This window comes from Ochlerotatus camptorhynchus, unplaced genomic scaffold, assembly GCF_037179485.1.
Source record: "Ochlerotatus camptorhynchus isolate MF236.1 unplaced genomic scaffold, CSIRO-AGI_Acam_v1.1 ptg000146l, whole genome shotgun sequence".
Taxonomy (NCBI): domain Eukaryota; kingdom Metazoa; phylum Arthropoda; class Insecta; order Diptera; family Culicidae; genus Ochlerotatus; species Ochlerotatus camptorhynchus.
Window position 1 is genome coordinate 2,254,025 of NW_027040636.1, and position 26,987 is coordinate 2,281,011.

Here is a 26,987-nt window from a genome sequence, read left to right on the forward strand (position 1 = left end):
TATCAGAACATGCTTTGATAAGCAATTTGTATATAGTAGGTTAGGTGTACATAGTAGTTGTAGGTTAGTTGTAGTTGTAAATAGTAGTTATAAGTAGTCTCCCTTTTCCAATTCAAATCAAACCAATCCCACCAAGGTGGTCATACTTTAAAATAGGCCTGATAGGACTAGGAACTGTAAATAATAATTAAAATCTCAAATGTACCAAAGTTGAAAAGACGCATCTGTGTCACTTAACAAATTCATACATGTAAACCACACAATCACAAGAAATAAAGATCATTTAAATGGCAAATGGCACAGGCTATCTTTGATAATGCGGGTAGCGTTGATAGTAGAATCAAATGATTTAATTTAATCTCTGCCCTTTTTCCAAATTGGAAACATTGGTTCCATATTGTAGCTTAGGATATATCCTTTGACATCGTATATAGTTTTTTTTAAATAGTATGTGTTACATGTTTTCCAAACATATTAAAAAACAATTTTCTGTCTGAAAAAGCACTCAAACCATCACTTATGAAATGTATTTCCGATATATCCATCACAAATTTAATGATGTGTTCTTATTGCGTATTACGTTTTCTGGTTGTATACTCATTCAAAGTGTCATATTTGTTAAACTTAATTGTTTAAGTTGTCGTGTTTTTCTACCTTCATCGAGCATTATCAAAGTAACCCCAAATCAAAATACTGATGTTCGGTCACAAGACTTAAAAAATGTGCAAATGCAATAATTTCCGTTAAACATATTACTAATTTACTCTAGCATCCTTAGTACCTGTTTAAAAAAATTAATTTGAAAAGCATTCTTTGATGTAGAAAATATTTAGAATATACTTCAATATACCATCAATGTTAACCCTGTTTTACGATACATTTCAATTAGAGCCAATTTCTTCCGATGAAGGCAAGAATGACAACTGTATCAAAGCCGAATACTTTATCATTTCTCAATAGTGATGGAGTAATACGACATGCACTAAACTAAGGACATGGGATATACTACAATAGATCAAATTAATGGTCGCAGTGAAAAAGGCATGAATGGATCATATTGTCAATATATGGTGTATTTTTTTCTTTTAAAATAGATAATTTTCCAAAAGTCTATAATTTTATATCTCAATCGTAGAACAAATAATTAGAATTTATTTGCATAATTTTCAACGCTGCAAAAGAATAAACTTATACATTTTTTATGAATTTCATCACATTTCTGGTAGCAAAATTTTGAATCATGGCATTATTCCATTGATATTTGGCCTAATTTTATTATAATAAATTATTAATGAATGCTGTTTTTTTTTTGTTGGAGATAAATGTTGCTTTATTTCCATTGATTAATTTGTTTTGCCTTTGTTTCGTTATTGATTGTTTTAAGCTTTTCCTTTCGGTATTGAATTTGGTCTAATTCAGTTAAGATCGGGAACCTCAGTTAACTTTAAAGCAGTGTTCCTAATGGTCGGTTCTAGAATTTCATCCCGATTTGTGAAGTTTTCGAAAAGTTTTACCTGGTGGAAGAGAAGAGAATAAATTTTATTTTATCAACATTTGAAACTCTCGACCATTGGGCTTACTTCTCTTCCGAAGGAAGGCGTGATCAGAGATATTATGCCTCAGAGATGTTATCCCGGCGGCGCCGACTGAGATTGAACCCAGGCCTGCTGGGTGAGAGGTAATCACGCTTACCACTACACCATCGGCGCCGCTATGCTATCATGATTGACATCAAAAACCCGAAGCCTACTCAGCATTTTTCTTGCATCAAACAAATCCCGAGATAGCGCTAATTTCTTACTTCCGGATTCTAACCGAAGCATACTTTATGCTAAAATTGATATTTTGATGAAAATGTAATTAAAATTGGTCAAGTGTTCAGTTTACTCACTGTGTTTAATAGGGTGGCCCAAAATAACACTTTACCTGGGGCTCATCCTCCAAATGATAGCTAGGGGTGTTACAAAAAAACTTTTACGTAGCGGCAACTCATAAAAACGCGATGAGATTTTTGAAAAAAGTCAAATTTTCATAGTCATTTCTGAAAACATATTTCTAATGCATCGATATTTAATGTAAGCCACCCATTTTTATATTTTTAGACATTCGTTAGGGTTTATACTACATGAACACAAATTTGAACAGCCCGCTAGATGCTTGATTTATTCAAATGTACCAACGGAGTCAACAATCAAGCATTTCGTCGTAGCTCAAATCAATGTGATGAATATAGAGGTTAGGATAACTGCAACAGACTACTCATTCTAGCATCCAGCATTACAATGCAAGTGTGAAAGAGTAAGCAGTGTTGTTCTGTCATATCTCCATCATTTTTACCGCTGTCAGTTTGCCCAAAAGTGTCAGACTGTCCAAAAATGACAAAATCATGTGAACTATGGTGCATCTATATGTGGTTGACAGGGATAGAGTCCCCTGAATGTATCTTTTTGCATTGCAAACTGGACGCACTTGATTCCCATGTTATAGTGACACTCCCTGAAACAGTTGATCTGATTTTCTATCAGCGATGTATCAGATGATCAGAAATGTTATGTATCAGAACATCCCGGCGGCGCCGACTGGGATTGAACTCAGGCCTGCTGGGGTGAGAGGCAATCATGCTACCACTACACCACCGACGCCGCTCAAACTGTTGATCTTTTGTTCAGTATGATTTGAAGTTGTAAGCTCAGTGAGAGGATACTTGATCCCCCAAGGATTGGACACGCTTAAACCTGGGATATGAGTGAAAATTAAAATTCAAATACATTCAATAAAAAGAGGATCAAGTATCCCATAATTTTTAAAACTATGTTTCTGAGCAAATTACAGAAACCGTACTTTTAGGCATGTATGGGCATGTATGGGCATGTATGTCGAAGGCTCGAGAGTATTTGGAAAATTTTGTATGAAAGATTCCTGATTCCACTTTCCATTACAAAAATGCATGTCATCAAAAGGGAATCAAGTCTCCCCTAATTTTCCAAAATGAATGTTTGAAAAAAAAACGAACTTTTAAGAGTGTCATTCATAAAATGATATAAGATATTTCCATGTGAGCCTGTGCGAAAACCGCATCAAATTTTGATTTTTCCGCTTAGATGTATCCAAAATAAACACAGGCAATCAAGTGTGTCCACTCTCCCCTATGCTATCAACATTTTTGACGAGATCAATGTTATCTTTCAAAATACATCCGAGTATATTTGGTCATAACAGTGTTCCTTCGAATTGGATTGCTCAAAACTAAAGGTAAATTTAAGGTACACATTGTGTTTAGCTCTATTTGACATTCATATTTTTCTAGCTTTAATCTACCTCCCAACGCAAATATAGCAACAGAAAACACGGAAATGAGCTGAATATTTCTGAGCCTTTTTTGTCAATCAAGTTAAGCAAATCCTTTATTGCATCCAACTCGAGTAAAGACAAAATGCCTAGATGAGATAAGCTGTATTATGAAACAAACTAGAGTGCAAACTTAAGTACTTCAACTAGGGAGGTTAATGTAAATTTTAAAAGCAAACCTTGAGAAATAAACATTTACAGCATACCTAAGATATTGCGTCCCGTACCTTGCCAAAACTAACGACTCCAAGTTTAATAGACTCGTTGCATGCGCTGATGACAAGCATAGCCTCTAACCTGAGCAATAAAATAGTTCTGTATTTTTCTGTTAGTAGTATCGTGCGACAACAGTTAATGCCACTCAGATTCTTTCAGAGCCTCGTCTTGCGAAGGACACTAGCGGTAGTAACCTAATGTTGGAGTGGTACGTTTTAAGCTACAGCCGATCACAGAATGATCGTTGCTGTCGACACACATAAAAACGAGTTTCTGTTCAAATGATTTTCTATTCTAACACATGTGTTCTGCTCATACCTGCGTTGACTATTCTGAAATGACTTGCACATAGTACCTACTTATTTGCGTAGGGTTATTTTCACTGCCATACGAATGAGTTGTTATTAATCAACTTTCGACGTTGCATAAAACAAATACAATCATAATGTCTAGTCACTAAGAATCGGATGAACCGAGTAAGAAAAATGTAAAATCACCATGGTTCAATTACAACCTATACGAATCTTATTGTTTTGACTCAGCATTGCATAGAACATTATTAATCGAGTTGAGCAAATTGTTAACATTAGATTATGATTAACGTAAACTCTCTATGATTATTTTTAATTTTGCAGATGGATGTCGACATCAACGACGGAAAGGACCGCATCGGACCACTGTTCCGAGATCGCCATGTATTGATCACTGGTGGAACTGGATTTATGGGAAAAGCACTCGTTGAAAAGCTGCTAAGGTAGACATCAATAACGGAAATTATTATATATGCCGATCAAAGATACATCGTTCATTTACAGAAACACAGAAATAGCCAAAATTTATCTACTAGTACGTACCAAGAAAGGAAAGTCACCAAAGCAGCGTTTAGAAGACGTTTTTTCTAATCCGGTAAGTGTATTTCATAAGCGTTGATTAATTAAATTATTTACTTAAGTAAGTAACAGCCGCATCATAAAAAAACAGAAACAACCCAAACCATGACCTGCTGTGGGTTTGTCTCGCAAAAGCAGGACAAGGTCAAAAACGCGCCGCAGCATAATGAAATCTACAGTACCTACTCCATGCTAAACACAAATAGCGATGAACCATCCGAGTAACCTTGAATTGCACAAGAAATGAAGAGAAAAAGCAAACTCAATCGATGGATGAAGTAACCATGGTGCTGTAAATGTCTGCCTCTACCATGTGCGCTGATCACACCGATCGAGCGTGCTAAAAGGCGGTGCATACAAGTGCAAAGATCTCTCGCAGCACGATCTGCCTAGCAGTGCCAGTGTCTTGCATAGCGTGGAAAACACAAACATGTAATCTCAGTTTATATAGGTTGCAAAGTTTCACATTTTATTTGTCCTGAAAACTTTCAATTTAAGCTTTAAAACAACCCTGAGGAATTCATCGGTAACATATAAATTTCTTGTTTAAAATGAATATATCAAGAATATTGATATGTGATTCATGGCAGTGGTAGGCAAATGTGGTCCATATAATTGTCCAAAAGCGTCATTGTCAAATTGAAATTGTTTTTGTTTTTCAAAGTTGAACTTTGAGGCTCTCTGAAAAAATAATACCATAACATAAACTAGATGACTTTCCATCAAAAGTTTTGTGAAAGCGTCTTCTATCATGAAAAAATATTTAATTATAATTAAGACCGCAGAAACTTACATTTTTATTAGGATACAATTATGGTATGTATCATTTCATTTTCCCCCATACAGTGGGGTAAGTTGAAACAAATATATTACAGCAGTTTTATGATGAAAAAGTTCATATGTGTTCTCCTCAAATATGCATGGTCTGGTATTAAATAACATTACGTGAACTTTATCAACTAGGTAATTCTCGCGTCACTTTTCAAATAGACTAATCCACATTGGTTGATTCTCTTCATCGACACTCTCTTTCGTTAGCTCGGCTCCAAAAACATGTTCAGCTGTCAATATGCTTAATAATACTTTCTTTTAACAGAATATGTAGAAACATTAGCCCGAAATATCAACGAAAGAGAGAATCTATTAAGAGAATCGATCAATGTACATTGGACCAATTGAAAAGTGATACCAAAATTGCCAAGATTTGGAAGAAGGAGATACTTACTACTGGAGGAGTGGATGGAAGATGTCGTATGCCCAATAGACTGATGCAAAATTTGATATTTTCGCTCCACAGTGCTTAAATGGTTTCAAATCGGGTCCTGATTAGCCTACCAAAGTTACAACTCATTTGGTTAGAAACAGACTTCGCACAAGCCATTTGAAGTTTACATGTAAATTAACATGTAAACATCTATGGGAAATCTCAACTTTTTGTTCATTGCCTTGTAGTCTTTTTCCATATTGAGCTACGAAGCAGTTCGATAACCATTATTATAGAAAAGTTTCTCAGCTACAACTTTGCTCAAGATCGTTTCTATGTAAAACGAGACAGGAAAAAGTTATTAATTATTTAAGAGATTGATAAACTTATGACATGATCAAGCGGCTGCTCTGTAAGCAACACTGACATGACATAGTAGCCATGATTTTTGTGTCCTATTCAACGCCCCAGAAACACCAATGTTGCCTGCTGAGCAGTTGATTGAGCATGATCATAAGACATCAGCGCATTGAACCATTGACAACTTTTGATCCTTGCATTTAATCAAAAAGTGGTCTTCAGCAAAGTTGTAGCTGGTAAAATTTCTTACAAGCACAGCTTGAAGCTTTTGAAGCAGACCGATATGGTGAATTATTAGATAGACATGAACAAAAATCTTGGTTTTACCATAGTAATTCCCATACAAACTTCAAATGGTTTGTGCCATCTCAGTTTCTCACCAAATAGGTTCAAATTTTGAGAGGTTAGTCAGGATCCGATTTTGAATCGTTTAAGTATTGTGGAGCGAAAATTTCAAATTTTGCATCACTCCAATGCCCAATTTATTAAAAGGGCGACGAATTGGATTTCTGCAACTACCGCGCGATCACATTGCTGAGCGCCGCCTACAAAGTACCCTCCCAAGTTATATGCCAACGCCAATCAACATTTGCAAAGGAGTTCGTTGGGCAATACCAACGCATCATTTGTTCATCGATCGATTTCAAATCAGCATACATTATGCATTAGCATAGATTATGCACGAATGTGGATTTCCGGATAAGATGGCGCGACTGACCAAGGCAACGATGGATAGAGTTGTGTGCGTTGTTTAAGTAGCGGGATCACTCTCGAGTCACTTTGAATCTCGAAGGGGGCTACGGCAAGGTGATAGACTTTCGTGTTTGCTATTTAATATCGCGTTGAAAGGTGTGATAAGAAGAGCGATAGGATGTACAGAAAGTCCATCCAGCTTCTTGACTTCGCAGATTACATCGGTATCATAGCACGAAACTTAGAAACGATAACGAAAACGTGCATCAGACTGAAGTCAGGTACATCGATGACGAAATACATGAGAGGAAGAGGTTCTAGGAAAGACAATGTTAGACTTCCAACGCAAGTTCAGATTGACGGTAACGAAATTGAAGTGTTCAACGATTTCGTGTATTTGGGCTCACTGGTGACCGCCAAAAATGATACCAGCAAAGAAATTCAAAGATGTATTATAGCAAGGAATCGTGCCTACTTTGAACTCCCGAGGACGCTCCGAATCGAATCCGAAACAACATGCGTACATTGTAGCAGAATAGTACAAATGCACACGAATATATTGTAGAAAAATAAAATCATCTCTCGAAAACATTTCGAATAATACGAATTATTCGTTTGAAAAATATCTATTGATTGAAAATAGTACGAAAAATTCGTAAATCTTTAAACCAACATGCGTATATGGTACGAAAAATATACAGGGGCACAAACATTTCGTAGAAAAATAAAATCGTCTTTCTGACTATCCTTAGATGCACGAAAACATTTTGTACGGTCTCGCGTTTAAAAATTCATACCTCAAAAGAATTCATGAGCCTTCAGCGCGTTTAATGAGATTTGCCACGTTTATCACAATGGTCCTTAGGAACAATTCTACTTCGAAGGTAACCAGTCTTCATTAACATCAACTACCGGTCAAACCATCTTCATACCCATCAACATTCTCATCAGCATCTGCTATAAACAAAACAACAAAAACAGCAGCAACAAAACTATGAATGGGCTGCTAAGAAGCAGCAAAATGCAGCTGGTAGGCCTATTACAAATATAAATCATCTCTTGAATCCAGTTGACAGATAGCGAATCATTTCAGTACCGGTCGATACACACTCTCTGGCGTTGATGTTATTGGCTTTTAACTTGCAGTTTGCCTAGTTATGTAGGTTCCAGTCGGCCAATTTTTCGGCTGTTGTTCTGCTGATGAGCTGCGCTGAGGCTGAACCGGCGGCTGCAAATCACGTTTTCATCCCAACCAATACTCAACCTCTCCCATCGGTGCTGCTTTTCGCTGCTATTATCTGGAGCTGTATTTTCAGTCAGCTAACTTTTCCACTGACGCTGCTGCAGCTATTATGTTCCGCTGATAATGAACACCGCCAATGGTTTACAACTGTCGAAATGTGAATCGAACTCTTATGAACGAATTGTTTTGTAGTGTTGCTGTGTGTTATATGAAATATTAGAATTTATCGGATAGAGCTTCCCAACATTTAATGTTAACTGCAGAACAGCTTAAACATCTTATTGGTTAGCGCATATTAGCTTATTGCGTGCTATCAACATAGTGTTCTACTAAATGCACTTCCACAGTTATTAATTGAGAGCTTTCGATGCCAATACCAATGCATGAACATTAGGATATTGTGTGGCAAGCACAATGAAACTCTATGCCGAAGGAAGTCGAGAAAATTGCCAACCCTAAAGATTCCCTCGACCAGACCGGGAATCGAACCTACCGCCTCCGGCTTGGTAATACCGTGCCTTTACTTACTAGGCTATGAGGCCCCTCAACAGCTTATACATACTGGCCAATAATACCTTATACCTAAATTGTTTGATAGGCTAGTATCTTCATGAAAAAAAGAATCTCTAGTTGGGATAACTAACGCTTCCTTTTCTTTTGTAAAAAAGTAGGTTCTATTGTTTTTAATATTGTAGATTTTTTAAAAGGGAACTCATCGCTATTACCCGACTGACCTTGAACAAATTGAATTGAGTTTATGTATTGAGAATGTGATGCTCAAAATTTCTACTTGCCCCTCTGTACTCGTTTCGATTTACCCCATGGGGTTTACAAATGAGGGGCCAGTTTAAATGCTTTAAATGTTGCGGAAAAACTCATCTAAGACCGGGTTTTTCTACATCATTACTCTAACTAGCCACCAAATACTTCCTTAGTGCATAAAACTGGCTAGAAATTAGATAATTCTACTTTTTGGAAACATTAAAGCACTGCGAGAAAAATATTTGTTATAAATTTCATAACATTGTCGTCGTTGTTGGTGCCGGTGCCGGGTTTGAATGGTTACAACAAATCGGGTAACGGTATGATCTGATATGAGGGGCTTGGTGGGCTTAGCGTGACTGCTTACTGAGCAGAACATCATGAGTCAATCGTTTTATTTGTTAATATGACTACATGGTAATAACAGCAACACGATAATTAAAAATTCAGCTTATCTTTTACCAAAACGAACCCTGTTGCAAACCCAACCCTCTTACCCAACATCCCAGAGATTCCTCGTGGAAGTGCAGAGGACTCCTCAGCTTCCATCAAACCTAGTGTCTCGTCAACACATTTCTACCCATTCCTTTCTTGACCTGCGTTCGGGCGGGGCCGGCGCTGGTATTGCCTAGTTTGAGATCATCTGTTTTTATACATTGAGGATGAATTCTAGTCCCAAGCATCGTCTATTGGTTCTCTGTGTATAATTACAGCTGTTATGACAATAACAGAATAGCAACCGTGGGTGGTCAATCATGCTCATGCTCAATAGCATTCAATGTCAGCATTCAAAGAGTGTTGCAGTGATTGTTTTCATTAACATGAAAGGGGTATTTTTCATTAAACTAATTGTCAATAAATGTGAATTAAAAAATCTCGGTATAGTCCATTTTACACTATTAATGGTTTTCTGTGAAGTTTACAGTTATTTTTAATGAAATTGTCTACATTTAGGAGCAACTATGCATTCTGGCATTTCTTTGGAAACACACTTCGCACAAGGATTTAAGCAACTAGTTTGGACTCAGGGAACCCAAATTTAATAGGCTCTTTTGAAGCACCATCAATGTAGAGTGCGCTAGGCAATTTTGAGAGGAAATGACATCCAATCCGTTTGTTTACATCAAAACTCTAAATAATGATAACCTCTGGGGCAATTTTATAAATCATAATTTTTTTTCATTAATAATAGATGGATGCACCAGCCGGATCACTGCACAATCGATACAGAAAACAAAATATTACACGTGGATAACGATTTCAAGCACCTGCGGTGGATAAATTAATCAGAAAAGGTGAACATATTTTCCTCTTCCTATGCTTCACGTTGAAAATTTCCGCCTTTATCACTCTTTTGAGGGTTCCCCTATTCACCGCTAGAGGCTGAAACGACCACTTAGTTTCCATTGGATTCGCCGTCAGCTACTAGAAATTAACTCGAAAGTCATTGGCGGGTTAATCAATTTCACCCCAAATCGATATGTATTTTGATATCTGAGATTTAAAAATGTCGTAAAAATAAACAAAACAATCCATATCATAAGTAATTATGCAGAACGATAGAGACCTCATAGCTAATGATTTTAATGCCAATATTATTGCAATTGTAATTGTTATTGTAGTATACAGGGTGACAGGGTCAATCCGAAACAGGGTGACCTCAAACCACGCAAAAAATGTAATACTCAATTCGTGCTTATAACGGAGATGATTAGGTTTTAATGTTGTTGGCTACTCTACCTTTGAACCATTTACCGATCTAGAACAAAATGTTAAATTCAACTAGAAGCATGCGCTATCCTCTGAACAGTAGGTTGTTTCATTTTGCAAAATATGTTGAATTTTTTATAGGCCACCCTCCAGTTAGATTCATAATCCCAAAATATGAGTCTGTGCAAAGAAATTATAAAGATTAGTGAAAGTTTAGAGGTCAGATGGTTTGATATTTGTATGAAAATTATTATGGAAGGATTATAAATTTTAAAAAAAGTATGTGTTGATAATATTTTTACGGTTCGTTTGACAGCAAGCAATTCAAGAATGATAGAAATGAGGAAACATTGCAAAACAGGGTAAATTGATAGTTGAATATGTGCCGGACAACAACACCAATTTCATCACATGAACAACAAACTGGTTGGTCCTTGTCATGGTAAAAACATATTATGTTTTTTCTACGATTGGAAAACTAGAGCCAAAGTTAGAGCGATGTAAGTAAAATTGAATAATTTCCCAAATTAATTCGCCAAAATCTAAAACTTCGTCCCCGTAACGTGGGTAGATCACCTTTTCGTGGTACGTTACGGTATGTAAGATCTACCACCAATTCCTAGTCCTGACTACTTCAACCAAGCGGAATATGATTTTTCAGTAATCAAAGGAACACATCTTAGTCCTCGATAAGTTTTATGCCTTATTAATAATAATGGTCATTGGAATGCCTGGACCGAGGATGATCTTGAAACAAGGAAAAAAATAGTTAGTTAATTTTCATCTAGGTGATTCCAAATCTTCTATTCCCTGTTCCCTAGTTTGAAGTAGTTAAGACTAGGGTTCTGATGCATGGTCATTATCGGTGTCATTGCTTAATTTTGTTGCTAAGGAATCCAATTTTGACTGACAAAGGGGCGCGCCTTTGGAAGGTGCTTTCACTCTTCGAAGGGTATAAATAGCGGGACCTTTCAATTAAAATCGATTCGTTGCGATGAAGGCAAGAATGACAACTGTATCAAAAACGAATACTTCATCATTTCTCAATAGTGATGGAGTAATACGAGATGCACTAAACTAAGGACACGGGATGTACTACAATAGATCAAAGTACTGGTCGCAGTGGTGTTATGTCCCGAACAGAAAAAAAAACCTTCGTCAATCTTTGCCATTTTTGCACAGACTCATATTTTGGTGTTATGAATCAAACTGGTGGGTGGCCTATGATAAATTTAACAATTTTTCAAAGTAAAGCTTCTACTGAGCAGCTCAAAATAAGCGCATAACATTGGCAGTTTTGATCGATTCGCATTGGAGAAAAGATTATGCGTATCGCTTCTTCAGGAGAAACATGAAAAACTGCATATGATCATGCGCTTATAACTTGGTGAAGTAAGCAGATAGCAAAAAATGTGACTCTACAATTTGTGTTGCCTAATAACTGGACTGTATAATTATGCAGAAATGTTTTTTTATGTTTTTCAATATGATGCCAAAGTTATGCATAAAAAATATTAAAGATTAAATGTTTTACCGATTCAGTTGATAGTTTTTGCTGCTCAGCTGATAGCGCATGCTTTTAGCTGAATTTGACATTTTGTTCTAGATTGCCAGTACGTTTACGGTTGTGTTTAACTTTTCATCCATATCATTTTTAGCTTTTGCACTCCCGTTCATTTACGCCAATCAGCCAAGTCCTGTTGCACGTTATATATATATATATATATATTTTTACAAATTTTATTTTTATTTAAACAAGTACTGAGGATCCTAGAGTCAATTCGTTAGTTATATGTTTAACGGAAATTATTGCATTTGCACTATTTTTATAGTGGATTGAAATTGTGATGGCTATATCGAGAATATATTTCATAAGTGATTGCTTGAGTGCCTTTTCAAACAGGCGAAAAACAAGAAAGTTGATCTTTTTATATGTTTGGAAAATATGTAACACATACTATATAAAAGCTCTATACGATATCAAAGGCAATACCCTAAGCTACAATATGGAACCAATGTTTCCCATTCCGAAAGTGCAGAGAGTAAATTTAATCATCACATTCCAATATCAAAGTTACCCGCTTTATCAAAGATATGCCGTTTTACGGTATTGCAGTTTTATTAAAATTCGCATTTTGAGATATTGCTCGATGCATGTAATTGTATATTTAATACATACATATAATATATGTTATAATATGCATTAGAATAATTTTCACCGCTAAGTATACGTTTTTTATATCTTGCATATTTACGACGATGGAAACGTTTTCGAAGTAGAAATTCCTCAAGAAACATTTGAAAGCAATTCGCGAAGCTCATTAGCAATTCATAACGTTAAAACTTTCCTAATAATAAATCTTTTGAGTCAAAAGAGTCCAATTTTTGCACGCATCGTTTGCATTAATATTCTATTATTGCTCACTTTGTATCTTGCACACCTACAAAATATGGCTGAATGCATTTTAGAATGCAATTTATCCGCAATAAGAATCCTTCAGTCATTCTGTTAGACGATTGAATAAAATTTTCGGAATATTGTACTTACCCAAAATCCATGAAAGAATCACTGTGCCCTAAGGGGCCAATCCATTAAATATTCCTCACTCTAAGAAGGGGTTAACCTTTATGACAAGCAATGCATGAGATATAAAAAAAAACGTGTCGAAAGGGGACGGGGGTGGAAGAGGGGTGGTGATCCTCAGTTTAACGTGATCTACTTAATGGGTGCTTCCTTGTCAGAACAGCTACCTTGACTGCAACAACAGCAGCAGCAGCAGTTATCCATAAATGGGGTCCATAATTTCAACAGATTATCCGCCTCTTCGATAGCAGCAACTTACAATCTTTGAAATCTCAGATGATCATTAGGTCAAAGGGAACAGGCTTTGCATAGCTCATACACATAACTCCTTATGTCATATCATCAAATGGATAAAAATGAGCTTATTGTCAATTGGATGTAGTAAAACATGCAATCGTTTATGTGCAACGCATGACATGCATTGTAGCAACATTTACGTATTAATCTTATTGCAACTGGTAAAAATGTAGGTCACATTGCAATTATTGCTCCGTTCTAAGCATGTTCGGAAAGGAAAAACTGCTTTTATAAACGCATACTTGAGCTGCGCCTTAATGATCAGACGAGTTTGGTTCAACTGTTTCCTCTCGTCTGTATGTATGTCTTGATTGGTTTCGTGTCAGTAGCACACGCAGATAGTCAATCTGCCAAGTGGCAATTATGAATAATTATCCTAATAGATGGCTGGGTCAAGCTGTTTACAAATATACAAATAACTACAAACATAAGGTGCTAGAATTAGAAGGAACGACATCTTCGTAGAAAACGAAAGCTGCTATGACGCAATAATAATTAACGCAATTATCGACATAATGCTTCGCAATACCTGCTTCACTGCATCTAGTTCACAGTAAAGAGACTGAATTGGAATAAATAGGTGACATCTCATCCATTTGACTGGTTTCTGCTCGAATTACATTTTCCTAGACATTGACAGATAACGTAGAGCTACAAATAAAAAAAATATTTTTTCAAGTGACCTTTGAAATAGGTCCCAAAATTTAAATTTATTGTTAAAAACCAAATATGGATGAGTGATCACATACTTTAAAGAGTAGCTCAATTATTTCTCAACCATTTTTTTTTTTTGATTTTAAACGGTTTTTACAGAGATTTGGAAATATATACACAAATATTATTGTTTCACTGAAATTTGTTGAGATATTTTTTAAATAAATTTGATTTTGAACGCCATTAAGGTGCCTAAAACTTAAGCTATCGCCTTTTTATAATAACCTTTATGCAATCTTAAGAGTTTTTTTTTTCAAAATTTGAGTCAATTCGGTCAAAATTTACTCATTTGAAGCTATTTTTCCGAGTTAAAGTTTAAAATGCATAAGCAAACACCATTTTCAAATATTTGGCGCTAGGTGGCGTTGCAAACCCAATATCATAATATGCAAATCACTTCCGTTGAGAATAGAAGGACTATGAAAGTGATGCATGTTTTAAAATTTTGCACGGTGAGATATACGAGTGCAATCTTAAAATGCATTTATTTGCGAACGAATTATTTTAATAAAATCTAAGAATAGGAAATTATATGCTAAACAATTTTATTGAAAACCGGAAGACGATACGAGTTGATCCTGAAATTTTTTCTCTCGTTCGTTTATTTGTAATCTCAATCGCGTTAACTTTACGGAGCCGATATTTCAAAAAAAATGATTTTTTTTTGGTCTTAAATGATAGTTTAGAGTCTAAAGAATAGGGGGCAATTGGTTTTATACCCAGGGATAAGGATGTCATACAAAAATGTATGGGAAATTGGTCTTTCGAATTTTGATTTAGCATGTATTAAATTATTGTGGCACCAAAATAATCAAAGAGTTAGTTCAAAAATTTTCCAAAATGTATTTTTGAAAAGTTTTACGGAAATCCTATTTGTAGGATTTCTCAAAATACACGAAAATCATTGGATGATCATCGATGAAGATACATACCGTATGCGTGATAATGTTTACACCATCGTACAAATAAGGTTTACGTTTCACCTGTGCATACAATGCCTTGGTTTTCTTTGCATGCACGTAACCTATAGCTCATACCGTAGTAGGCTGTGTATAAAAGAAAATGATTTACTTAGTTTGACAGTTGCACCATGACGAAGTGGCAGCGTATTTGTCCCACGCGCAAATGTCGCCAAAAAGACATTTCAATCGTTATGGGAGTGTCCCGATGGACCGTAAAAAGGGTTTTAGACCGAGAAAAGAAAGGGTGGCCACAGGTCGTCTGAGGTCAACTCGGGTTCCGAGGGTTATCGCTGCTATCAAAAGGAAGATTCGGGTGAATCCAGTGCGTTCAATAAGGAAAATGGCAAAGGAACACGGGATCAGTGACTTTACGGCACGGAAGATCGTAAAGGAAGATTGCGGTGCGAAGTCGAGGGCACGGAAAAAAAATTAACATGATTACCAACCGCATCCGGGAGCTACGAGTCGAACGATACATGAAAATCTTGAACTTCCTTAAGCGAAAAAATCCGGTAATCCTGTTCACCGACAAGAGCATGTTTACCGTCGATCCCGTATCAAATTCCAGAACTGACCGGAATATTAGTTCTCTTCCGGTAAAAGACGTGGCCGACGAGCACAAGAACGTGTATTTGACTAAGCATCCTGCTAGCGTTATGGTGTTTGGATTGGTGGCTTCCGATGGCAAAAAATGGACCCGGTGTTTATTCCAGAAGGCGACAAGGTCAACACGGAAGTCTACATCGGGATTTTAAGCAAGTATGTTCTTTCGTGGATCAAAGAAAAGTACGGTCCGAAGCCAAATGTTGCATTTCAACAAGATGGGGCTCCGTACCACACCTCGAACCGCACTCAGAAGTGGTTGCAGAAACATCTTCCGTTCTGGGTGAAGGATATGTGGCCGCCATTCAGCCCCGATCTTAATCCACTGGATTACTCAATATGGCGCGTCATGAAGGTCAAGGCCTGTTCTAAACGCCACCCGAGTACAGCAAGTCTCAGACAAACATTGACCCGACAAACATTGACATTGGAGAGAAATGGATCCAGACTACATTATTAGAACCTGTTGTGCATTCTTGAAGCGTGTGGAGGCCCCAAATGCAGCAAGTGGAAACTCGATCGATGATTAACATAGTTTAAGACTCCGAAGAACATCCTCTTTTTGAATAAATAAAAAAAACTCGAAAACGAAATTTTTGAGAATTTTTTTAATTTTGACATTGCTCAATGGTGCAAACATTATCACGCATACGGTATATTTAGGAGTTTTCCAAGCTGGTTTCTTTTATCCATGTCGACTACAATAAATTATTATATAAATTCTACCAATTGGATTTCCACAAAACTTTGCAAAAGCCATGTTCAATGATTATTTGAACTAACTCAATGGGTATTTTGGTGCAGCAATAAATATTTCTATTGTATAACAGTCTAGGGTAATCCAAACGGTCAGTTTTGCATTGCTCGACGTTTAAACCGTTTATTGTGGCCTTTGTTCAAGGGTAAAAGAGTCTGTAAACCTCATATATGTCCATAATATATTCACCGGTACAGCTAATGATCTTTTTCTTGAATGCTAATGTGATTTGATGTGTTCCATTATGAATTTTGGCACATACTAAAGGGTGTCCACTATGAAATTGCCACACTATGAAATTGCTCTAACTTTTTAACCGTTGGGTAGAATTTAATGAAAATTTGGGTGGATTTAGTTCATAGTGCATTATTTACATCCTGCAAGTTTTAAAGTCCTGTGATCAAAACTCGCGGAAATGGAGTCGAAAGAACAGCTCGTGCGTGATAAAATCTTGCGCATTCATCACGAGAACAAGGATCTCTCGCATCGTTCCATCGCTAAAACGTTGGGAATCGCGAATTCCACGGTGTCGCGAGTGATTAAGCGGTTCGAGGAACGGTTGACCACCGATCGGAAGCCCAGAAGTGAAGGAAAAAGTATTCCGTACAACACCAAAAATCACAACCGCGTAGTTGGGGCCTTCAACCGAAATCCGAACGCCTCCGTTAGGGATGTGGCTAAGAAGCTGCACCTAAGCCGAAGTTTTGTCCAGAAGGCCAAAACTAAGGCTGGGCTTCGAACGTTCAAGGTACAAAAGGCCCCTAATCGCGACGAGAAGCAGAACAAGTCCGCCAAAACCCGTGCCAGGAAGTTGTACCTCAACATGCTGACGAAAGTTGAATGCTGCATCATGGACGACGAAACATATGTGAAGGCCGACTTCAAACAGATCCCCGGCAACCTGTTAGATAATAGGATAAGTTCAGCGTTCCGGAGCATGTTCGCACTCAGAAGATGTCCAAATTTGCGAAGAAATTCCTGGTTTGGCAAGCCATCTGCACGTGCGGGAAGCGGAGTTCACCTTTCGTGACCCAGGACACGATGAACGGACAGGTGTACATAAAAGAGTGCCTCCAGAAGCGGCTGCTTCCTCTCCTGAAGGCCCACAACGTCCCAACAATCTTCTGGCCGGATTTGGCCTCATGCCACTACTCCAAGGACGTGCTGAAGTGGTATGCGGACAATAAGGTCAATTTCGTGCCGAAAATGTTCAACCCTCCCAACACTCCGGAGCTCCGCCCCATCGAGAAGTACTGGGCGATTATGAAGCAGCACCTTCTTAAACGACCTAAGGTAGTGAAGACAGTCGAGGAACTGAAGAAAGTATGGGTTTACATGCAAAAAACGGTTGATTCACAGGTTGTGCAGAATCTTATGGCCGGGGTTAAGGCCAAGGTGCGGGCATTTGCGTATGGACTGTAAATAAAATACGAGTAAAATGGTAAAATGAAGTTTAATAGTTATTTCTCAATCCCTGAAAATTTGATGGCAATCGGATGAAAACTCGAATTTTGCGAATCAATTTTGTGTGTGGCAATTTCATCGTGGACACCCTTTAGTTCTGCCCACTTCTCTTAGGATACTAAGACCAAACCAATTTCCAAGAATGTTCGTCATACCATGTAGGAAGACGGAGGGAAAGGTGAAGGGTAATTTCGCCCGAAATCCCAACATTTCAACAAGTGATGTTGCCAAAAAGGTCGGTGTTTTGCAAAGTTACGTGGTCAAGGCAAGAGATGGATTACATGCATTCAAGGTTCGAAACTTCCCAACCGCGATGAACGCCAGCAAACTGTTTCCAAAACCCGCGCAAGGAAGCTCTACACGGAAATGTTGACCAGATACAGTTGCTGTGTGATAGATGATGAAACATACGTCAAAGTTGACTTCCAACAAATACCAGATAAATTTCAAGTGATCGTTTGAAAAATTTGCATCAAAATACCTTATTTGGCTGGCTATCTGCACCTGTGAAAAAAAAAGTAAAATATTCTTCACAAAGGGCACCATAAGTGGTGAAATTTAGAAAAATGAATGTCTCCAAAAACGTCTACTGCCATTTTTGAGCCAGCACAGTAAAAAACCATTGTTTTGGCTGGACTTAGCTTCATGTCACTATTCTTAAAGCGTGCTGGAATGATATGAAGCTAATTCGGTGCATTTTGTCCACTAGGACATAAATCCACGGATCTGTCCAGAAATACGCCTAATCAAAGCCCATTGGGCTATGATGAAGCGGGAACCTAGAAAGACCAAGAAGAAAATGAAGGGTGCAAATGACATGCGGAGGAAATGGATAAAAATGAGAAAAAGGTACCGGATACGACTGTAAAGCTCTTATAGTAGGCGTGAAGCAAAAGTGTCGGGCATTTTATCAAACACCCCCTATAAATTGATCCAATATATGTATACTGAGCTATATGCATGTATCACCCAACCGGAGGATGTAAGATTCGCTTACAATTATGTGTGATTCATCATCAGAGGATGTTAGTGGAGACCGCATGAACCGAGGATGCGATATACCTAGCTGCGGTCCTATGTAAGAAAATTGGAGACCGAAAAATGTGGAGTGTATTAGTGAGTGAAATTAATTATGTCGAAAAAAAAAGAAAAAAGGTTGCCGACAGGACTCGTACCACGGACGTTGTGACTATCACACCTGTGCTTTCTCCACTGCTCTTTCCATGCTTCTGAATATGGTTAGGCTAAAAGCAAACATGAAGCGCTCATTTTCTCGCATGCTCGACTTCGTATGCTTTTTCTGCTGGAGAGATTCGAGACAAGTGTGTGCGTCGTTCTACAATGTTCTACAATGTGCGTCGTTCTACAAGCTTACTGGTATAGTCGAAAGCGTAGATGGAACACGAAATAAAAAAAGACAAAAAACCATTACATCGCCTGCATGGTCAATTTCTAACATTTGTTGCGATGTTTATGAACAGAGGATGATAGGAAACGGAACTAACATTCATTGTAATAGATTTTTGGTTTGCGTGTACCTTATTTGTGCATGGCCGCTTATAATTATGTTGTATAGGCACATACTAGTTGAATTCTTTGATTTTCTCAATGGTCTGCTTTATTTTCAGCTCTTCAGTCAAGTAATCGAACTCCGTGGGCTCAACACATTGCTGGCACAATGCGTGGTGATAGCGGGTGATGTCACCGAACCCGAGCTCGGCATATCGGAGAATGACAGAAAGTTGATCACCGAGAATGTATCCATTATCTACCACTGTGCCGCAACGATTCGCTTCGATGAAGCGCTAAGGAAGGCGGTTCTGCTCAACACTCGAGGAACGAAGTTAATGATCAATCTAGCAAAACAGTGTAAAAAGCTAGATGTAAGTAAATGCAGTTGCCGTTTTGAGTTCAAGGTGAATTTAATTTTTTCAACTCGTAGATGTTTGGATACATTTCAACGTCGTACTGCCATCTTAATGAAAAACTGCTGCTGGAGAAACCCTACCCACCTCCCGCAGATCCACATAAAGTCATTAAAGCTGTGGAATGGCTGGACGATGATGTTGTAGATGGAATCACAAGCAAGTAAGCATTGATTAAAATGTTGTTTTGATAAATTTACAGGATCTCAAAGCAAACAGGAAGTATTTTATCATGGTAAAAACCTCAATAGAAAATTGATCCACAATGTACAAAGATCATAGTTAGGAATATTATGTTGTAGATAACACTTATGTTCAATAATATCGTGCTCAGCGAATCCAAGCACATAAAGCAACGAACGATACAGACAAAACGGTTGCTACGACTACCATGACAAACTCGCTCTGTACCATAGCTCGATCCGAGTGGTAGAAGGATAATGATATATTGCTTGCCTGCTTTGTTGCAATATACATGATGATACATGAGGATGAGGACATAGCTTGATCTGAATCGAGAAGAGACATAACAAAAAAAATCCCATTAACACACGTGTATCATCTTCGGCTTTACTTCGGGAAGCAGCTTGCCAACAATTTGCTCGTTTCCTTCTACCGCCCCGAGTGAGTTGTGTCGCACAGGCAGCTTGTCATGAAAAAGAAGGAAGAAGATTATATCATTATTGCTTTCCACTTCTGACATAGCGTTATCATTTGGTTCGTTGATCGCTTGTCATTTTGTCATTTGGAGATATTTTTGATTCCTTGATTATGCTTAATATCGTTAAATCTACCATGATTTCAGTATAGTTAACAATTACTAGACAAATTTCAGTGGTTCAAAAATACGTTTTTTTGAAAAAAAAAATGCATTTTTGAAAAAAGGTGATTTATGAAAAAATCGATTGTTTTAACCACTTTAAAATGGAAATGGTCACCCTAATGACAAAAAAAAATACGAGTCTAATATTTTGCGATAAAGAACAAAACTACTAATTTTTACGAAATTCTGAGAACCACTATATCGTTTTGCTATGGAATGGCTATACATATTATGGAGCTAACAGTAATATTTAATACCATTACATATTTCATCTGCTCAATACCGCAATACCGTAAAAATCGCCAGATCTATGTTCACCCCTACCCGTAACGCGTAAAAACGCAATTTTCGCAAAGAAGATAGATGCATATTTTATTTTTATTTGATGCCGGAATATCATGTTTTATGTAAAACAATTTGCAAATTCTGGTTTTGTATCTAGTCTTTAAAATTGGATACGTTTGCGATACACACAATTTGGGTGATTGGCGGATTGCTGTTTTTTTTTTTTGTTTTAATTTTATCACATGGAATTTTTATGTTTCTATCCAGTTTCTATCTGGAAAATTAAACATTTCTACTGAAGAATACTTATTTGTCAGTGGAGTAGCAAATGGGGGTGATTTTTCTAAAGAATTACTCTTCGTCCGCTCTTTCAAAACCAAGATAAGAAAATTCTATTTTAGAGCACACAAGTTTGAAAACTCTTTGGTATCATTTATTGCCATTTGGATTTTACTTGATATATTGCAAATTGCACAATAGCATGGAATTTCTAGTCATCATGGCCTGCGATTTAATATTTTTAAGTGATTCAAATTTTTCAAGAACAGATCTAAAAAATTCCAAAACATTCGAATATTATTTTTTAAATAACTTTCAACAAATGTCAACCTTTCGCAATGTGTGCATTTGAAAACGATTCTTATAAAATCTATGATGAATAAAATACTAGGCAACACTTTTACATGAAAGGTATCTAAAACCCCTTCTTTGTCAGGAAATAGATATACTTCATATTACATTTAAATGAATCCATTTAGGTAAATGCAGGTATCTATCAAAATTCAAACATTACAGGGTGATTCGAAGTAACTGTCACCGATTTCACATGTATGTAATTCTCAATGGGTATAATGAATATAGTAGTATATTTAGTAGGATTACAAGTTTCATTCATTTTCGATTTCAAGCAGCCATGGATGTTTTAAATCTGTCGAAATTCGTGTATTATCTTTTAGAAGCTGAAATCTCTTCGAGTAAATGAAACATTAATTTTTCGCAACATAGTGGTACAAAGGCACCATGTATGGAAAATCCATTCAATGTAAGAGATTAAGCGCATCGCCAGAGCTCCATAAGTGCTGGAACTAAAACGTGCGTGCCAGCTGTGATTCAGTATCGTGACAAATGTGGGTGGTAAATATGGTAAAAAGAGAGAGAGATTTGAATTTAAGTATGCTAAGTTGAAGGTTATACATTAGACCTGTTTATTTTAACAGAAATGTTCGGGATGCACCGGCTCAACCGTGATTACTGTTCGTCATGTTAATTTGAACTTCTGTGAAAATTTTCAGCAGAATCGGTGATGATTTAGAGGTGCTTCAAGTTAATTTTATATTTTTAAGGTAATTTTAATAATTCACTACTATACTAGATGATTTTTTTAGAAATATGAATCCTCAGTAGACATATTTTTTTTATGAAAGGCAAGTGTCACTCGAGCCTAACAGCAATTTATAAAACAACGAACATTTTGGATGGCTCGAGTGACACTTGCCTATGATAAAAAAAACACGTCTACTGAGGATTCATATTTCTAAAAAAAATCATCTATCAATGAAACAGTCATGGGTCGTCATTGAAAAGCAATGCAACTATGTTCTGTCAATCTAATTTTAACTTTTATTGGCTCTGTTGTCTTGAGAATTTTAGCTATAACGGCCTCTTTTCTAATTGTTATCTCTCAGTCTATGAAACCTACACGAAAACTATGTTTGAACGAAATTTCTAGAACAGTATAAGAAACATTATGCCGTAGACTACACATTTGTATATCATATGGGTGGAAAGTTCGGGCAACAAATATTTTAAAATTCTTCACTTTTTAAGATATCTTCGAGCATGAAACTAAGTCAAACTTCAATAAAATCACTTTGAATAGTCAACCTTTGGTCACAAAGTTGGTAGAAAACACATTAAAATTTGCTATGAAAGTTGTTACAGCAGTTTTCGTTGTTTCCGTCTCGAGATATAAACATTATAAGCCGTGAATTACCTTAAAGACATAAAATTAACTTGAACCATTTCTAAATAATCACCGGTTTTGCTGAAAATTTGCACAGAAGTTCATATTAACATGACGAACAGTAATCACGGTTGACCCGGTGCATTCCGAACATTTCTGTTAAAATGAGCAGGTCTTTGATACATGTTGTATATTTGATATATACTGTTATCAAAAATGTATGCATGCATTCAATCATTATGACCATTTTTTAGTGACAGTTACTAGTAATCACCCTGTATTGTGGAATTGAATAAAAACATTGACCTTTTTTTTTGCTCTCAACTGAGTGGATGTATTCATAAAACACAATATTAAGAAAATCGTCAAGTTTAAATTGAGACGTATTGAAAAAAAAATGCTACATGGAAAATAAACATAAAATAAATGTAAATAAATGGTAATAGTTGTATGTAGTTTAAATATGAATACATTTTTCATACATGATATAATCCTGAGTTTTCAGCAATACAATACAATAGCAATACTAATGAGCTCAACTTTTTTTTTAAAGAATTCTCGGAGAATGTCCCAACACATACGCTTATACCAAAGCTCTCGCCGAAGCTTTAGTAGTAGAATCGATGAAGGATATACCTGCCGTAATTTTCCGCCCATCAATCGTGATACCAACCTGGCGAGAACCGCTCGCCGGATGGACGGATAACATCAACGGTCCTGTCGGTCTATTGATTGGTGCAGGAAAGGGCGTCATCCGTACGATGTATTGCAACTCAACCGGCTATGGCGACTACCTACCCGTCGACTTTGGCGTAAGCGCCATCTGTGTCGGCACCTGGAACTACATCGGGAGAAAGTACGTGGTTTCACTTTCATTTTACCGTGGACTCTTAGTGGCATGATTTAATGCACAGTAATGAAAATTTAATTTAATTAATGCTTATTATCTCACACGATTCTCGCAGGGATTTCGCGCGAAACATTTTTCATTTAGTGAGCTCAGCAGAGATTAAAATATCGTGGGAAGGCATCATTGATCTAGGCAAGTCCATTGTGGCCAACAAGGTACCTTTAAATGGAGTCTTTTGGTACCCAGGTGGAACGATGAAGAAATACAGATGGCAACAGAATCTGGCGGCTTTCTTCTTCCACTGGGTTCCGGCGGTGCTAATAGACTGCCTTCTGTACGTTCTAGGATACAAGCCAGTGTAAGTTATGAAACGATGAGCCACACGGTTTTTAGCCATCTACACCTCCTACGAACAGACGGCTTCCATGCGGTTGACTGCAAGCTCATTATTATAAATTGTTTCAGACTTTGTCGTGTGCACCGAAGGATCGCCAAGGGATTTGAAGTGTTTGAATACTACGCCAACAATCAGTGGGACTTCGACAATGCTGGTATAAATCACCTGAGAGACCAAATTAACGACGCAGAGAAGGTCAAATTTAAAATTGACGCTGGAGGTAAATATTACAACAATGATTGTTTATCGTGTATGACAATGGATTATGTTTTAGGTGTTGAAATCAACGACTATTTCGAAAACTGCATCTGGGGTGCAAGAAGATTTATTCTTAAAGAAACAGATGACACATTACCATCTGCAAGAAGGCACATGAAAGTGTAAGTTTAATGAAAGCCACATGGAAAATATGATAAAATAATTGTTTGTTTTTTCTTCTCAATAATCACTACAGGATGTGGTTCGTGGACAAAATTTGCAAGGCAATCATCTATGGCGCTTTCTTCTACTACGTTGGTATGTGGATTTACAATAGAGTGTTCGCATCTGCATATTAGCATTAATCAATTATAGGAAATATTGATTTAAGGTAGCTATAAATTGTTTGTATAGTCTAGAAATTATACCAATTAGTTTCACCTACAATCGCTAAATGACAATTTTTTCCATAAAGGTGAATGTAAACCTCTATGCTCTTTCAAACGGTAAATGTTTTTTTTTTGACTCAAAGTAACGAAAATGTTAAAATATTAATGTGCACGCACATCGATTAGCGTATCTCGTATCATCCAATTAATATTTTATTACCATGAATATCACACTCCTCAAGGGTATCGAGTTGTTTATTATATCGTCAAGTCAGTTTAGTCAAGAAACAGCCAGTGCAACGTAATGGCAAAGTTGACGTCAAAAGTTGGTTTTGACGATAGTTCACCAAGCTATTATAATTTGATTACACCTCTCTACTATATGGCCAAAGCAGCAGGTCTATGGCCCCAAACTTTAAAACGGTCATCTCCAGGGTTTACAGTTTGGAGCATTGTTTATATCATATGTGTGTACGTCGTCGTGGGATACTGCATCTACGTGAACAGTAGTTTTTCTTTATGGAGCCAGGCGGATTCTCAGATTCTACAATACGCACTACAAACGCATATCATAAATGGATTAATGATGGGTAAAGTATATAGCACGTGAGCTTCAATCGTTCATATTGATTTGAGAGAGAAGCAATTTTTGATACGTGCTTACGGCTAAAAACCACGGTAATAAAAAAAAGGCAATTTTAGACGCTGGTTGAATATAGAATACACTGAATATAAAATCATCATATTATTTACTATATTGTATTTAAGTTAAGTTCCAGTTGGCTTTCACCAGTTAGGTACCTGTATTGTTTTTGAACTACTAAACTGAATCGAGATGGGCCACCATTCAAAATTCGATCAGTCGACCGGGAAGTAATCTGTATAGTCATTCAGCAGCCTAAGAAACGCTAACGAAAAGAAAACAACATTTACCATGAAAAACAGCAACAATAAATTAGAAAGTTTGCAGCAATGATTAACAAATACTTTGCTTGTAAAAATTTTAAAAGGTTAAAAGAATAAATGAAGAACTTACTTTTAAAAATATAAAAATTACAACAACAAAAATCAAAATCGGCAATTAAATATTAGAAAAATCAACTACAAAAATTTATTTATTGTTAATAAAACATTTCGACTTTCATATTATTTTTAAATAAGTGATTTTCTATTGCAACTATTTTAATTTTTCATTTGCCTTTTGATTTTCTTTTGCGACGTAAATGATAATGTTTCCACCCGTAAAAAGGGTGATAGGCTATCGCAACTCCTTATAAAATTAGTATCGCATCTCATAAACAATACACAAGCCCAAACCCGAGCAGAGTCTGCGATCAAATCTAGAACTAAATTTGATGTTGTGATCTTCATATATTTTATTACTCTGGCTGCTCCGACTTATTTACTATTGAGCTTTGTATCAAATTAGTTAATTTAAAGAACGTATCATTTCAAGATTTCGCGACCGCACCGAACAAATTCTATAAGCTCAAAAGCGTTTGACAAGCTCTACCGAATTGCGTATCACTTCTGCGCAAGCTCCGTAGACGTAGACGCGTTGAATCCGACAGTCGGCAAAGGTTTAAGCTGTACCAACACCGCTTAAGGAACGACCTCGAGTCAGTAAAACCGTTTAGAGCTAAACATCTAAATTACGTAAGATACGAAAATCGCGCAAATTGTGAACGCCACGCGAAACAACCGTAAAAAAAAAACAGTTTATTATCACTTAAAGAGTGCCACCAAAATAAATGTGATAGCCTATGTTGGCAAGTTGATTAATTTTGGTTTCCTCCCTAAATATTCTACTTATTTTACTGTTGAGCTTTGTTTCAATTTAGTTATTTTACCGCACGTATCAATCATTTCAAGATTTCGCGATCGTACCGAACAAATTCTATACTACAAAAGCTCAAAAAAAAACTTTTGGTGAACTCTACCGCATTGCGAATCACTTCTGCGTAAGCTCCGTAGACGTAGGCGCGTTGATTCCGACAGCCGGGAAAAGTTAAACATGCATCAATACCACATAAGGAAAGACCGATTTTACGTATGGTTTAGTTCATAGATTAACATTGACTGCTGTTTAAAAATGTAAGTACTTGAACACTAAGAAATAAGTTAACTCAGATGCTTTAACCGCATATATAAGAGATTTCGCGTATTGAGAGAATAATATAGTAATCGAGTACAACAAACTCAGGGGAATACAATACCTCCAAAAGTTTAAAAGCAATTAATTGTCACATTCCTTTCCTTTTCTTATTTCCTAAACTATTCCTCTCCTTGTATATCTGCTTAATGCTATTGGTCTGCCTGCGTTTTCTTTTAAAGTTCAAGACTAAATAAG

General features: G+C 36.7%; 1 protein-coding gene across 1 annotated transcript in view; it reads left to right on the forward strand.

The window, feature by feature from the left end:
* Positions 1-24,834, forward strand: part of LOC135700988 (putative fatty acyl-CoA reductase CG5065) — a 46,300-nt gene extending 21,466 nt beyond the window's left edge. Inside the window, exons 2-10 of the mRNA XM_065221682.1 lie at positions 4,200-4,318; positions 4,380-4,470; positions 19,436-19,690; positions 19,750-19,895; positions 23,357-23,659; positions 23,769-24,011; positions 24,119-24,270; positions 24,325-24,430; positions 24,505-24,834. Coding sequence (XP_065077754.1) covers positions 4,200-4,318; positions 4,380-4,470; positions 19,436-19,690; positions 19,750-19,895; positions 23,357-23,659; positions 23,769-24,011; positions 24,119-24,270; positions 24,325-24,430; positions 24,505-24,607 — 1,518 coding nt within the window. The 3' untranslated portion in view covers positions 24,608-24,834. The remainder of the gene's footprint in view (positions 1-4,199; positions 4,319-4,379; positions 4,471-19,435; positions 19,691-19,749; positions 19,896-23,356; positions 23,660-23,768; positions 24,012-24,118; positions 24,271-24,324; positions 24,431-24,504) is intronic.
* The last annotated feature ends 2,153 nt before the right edge of the window (positions 24,835-26,987 follow it).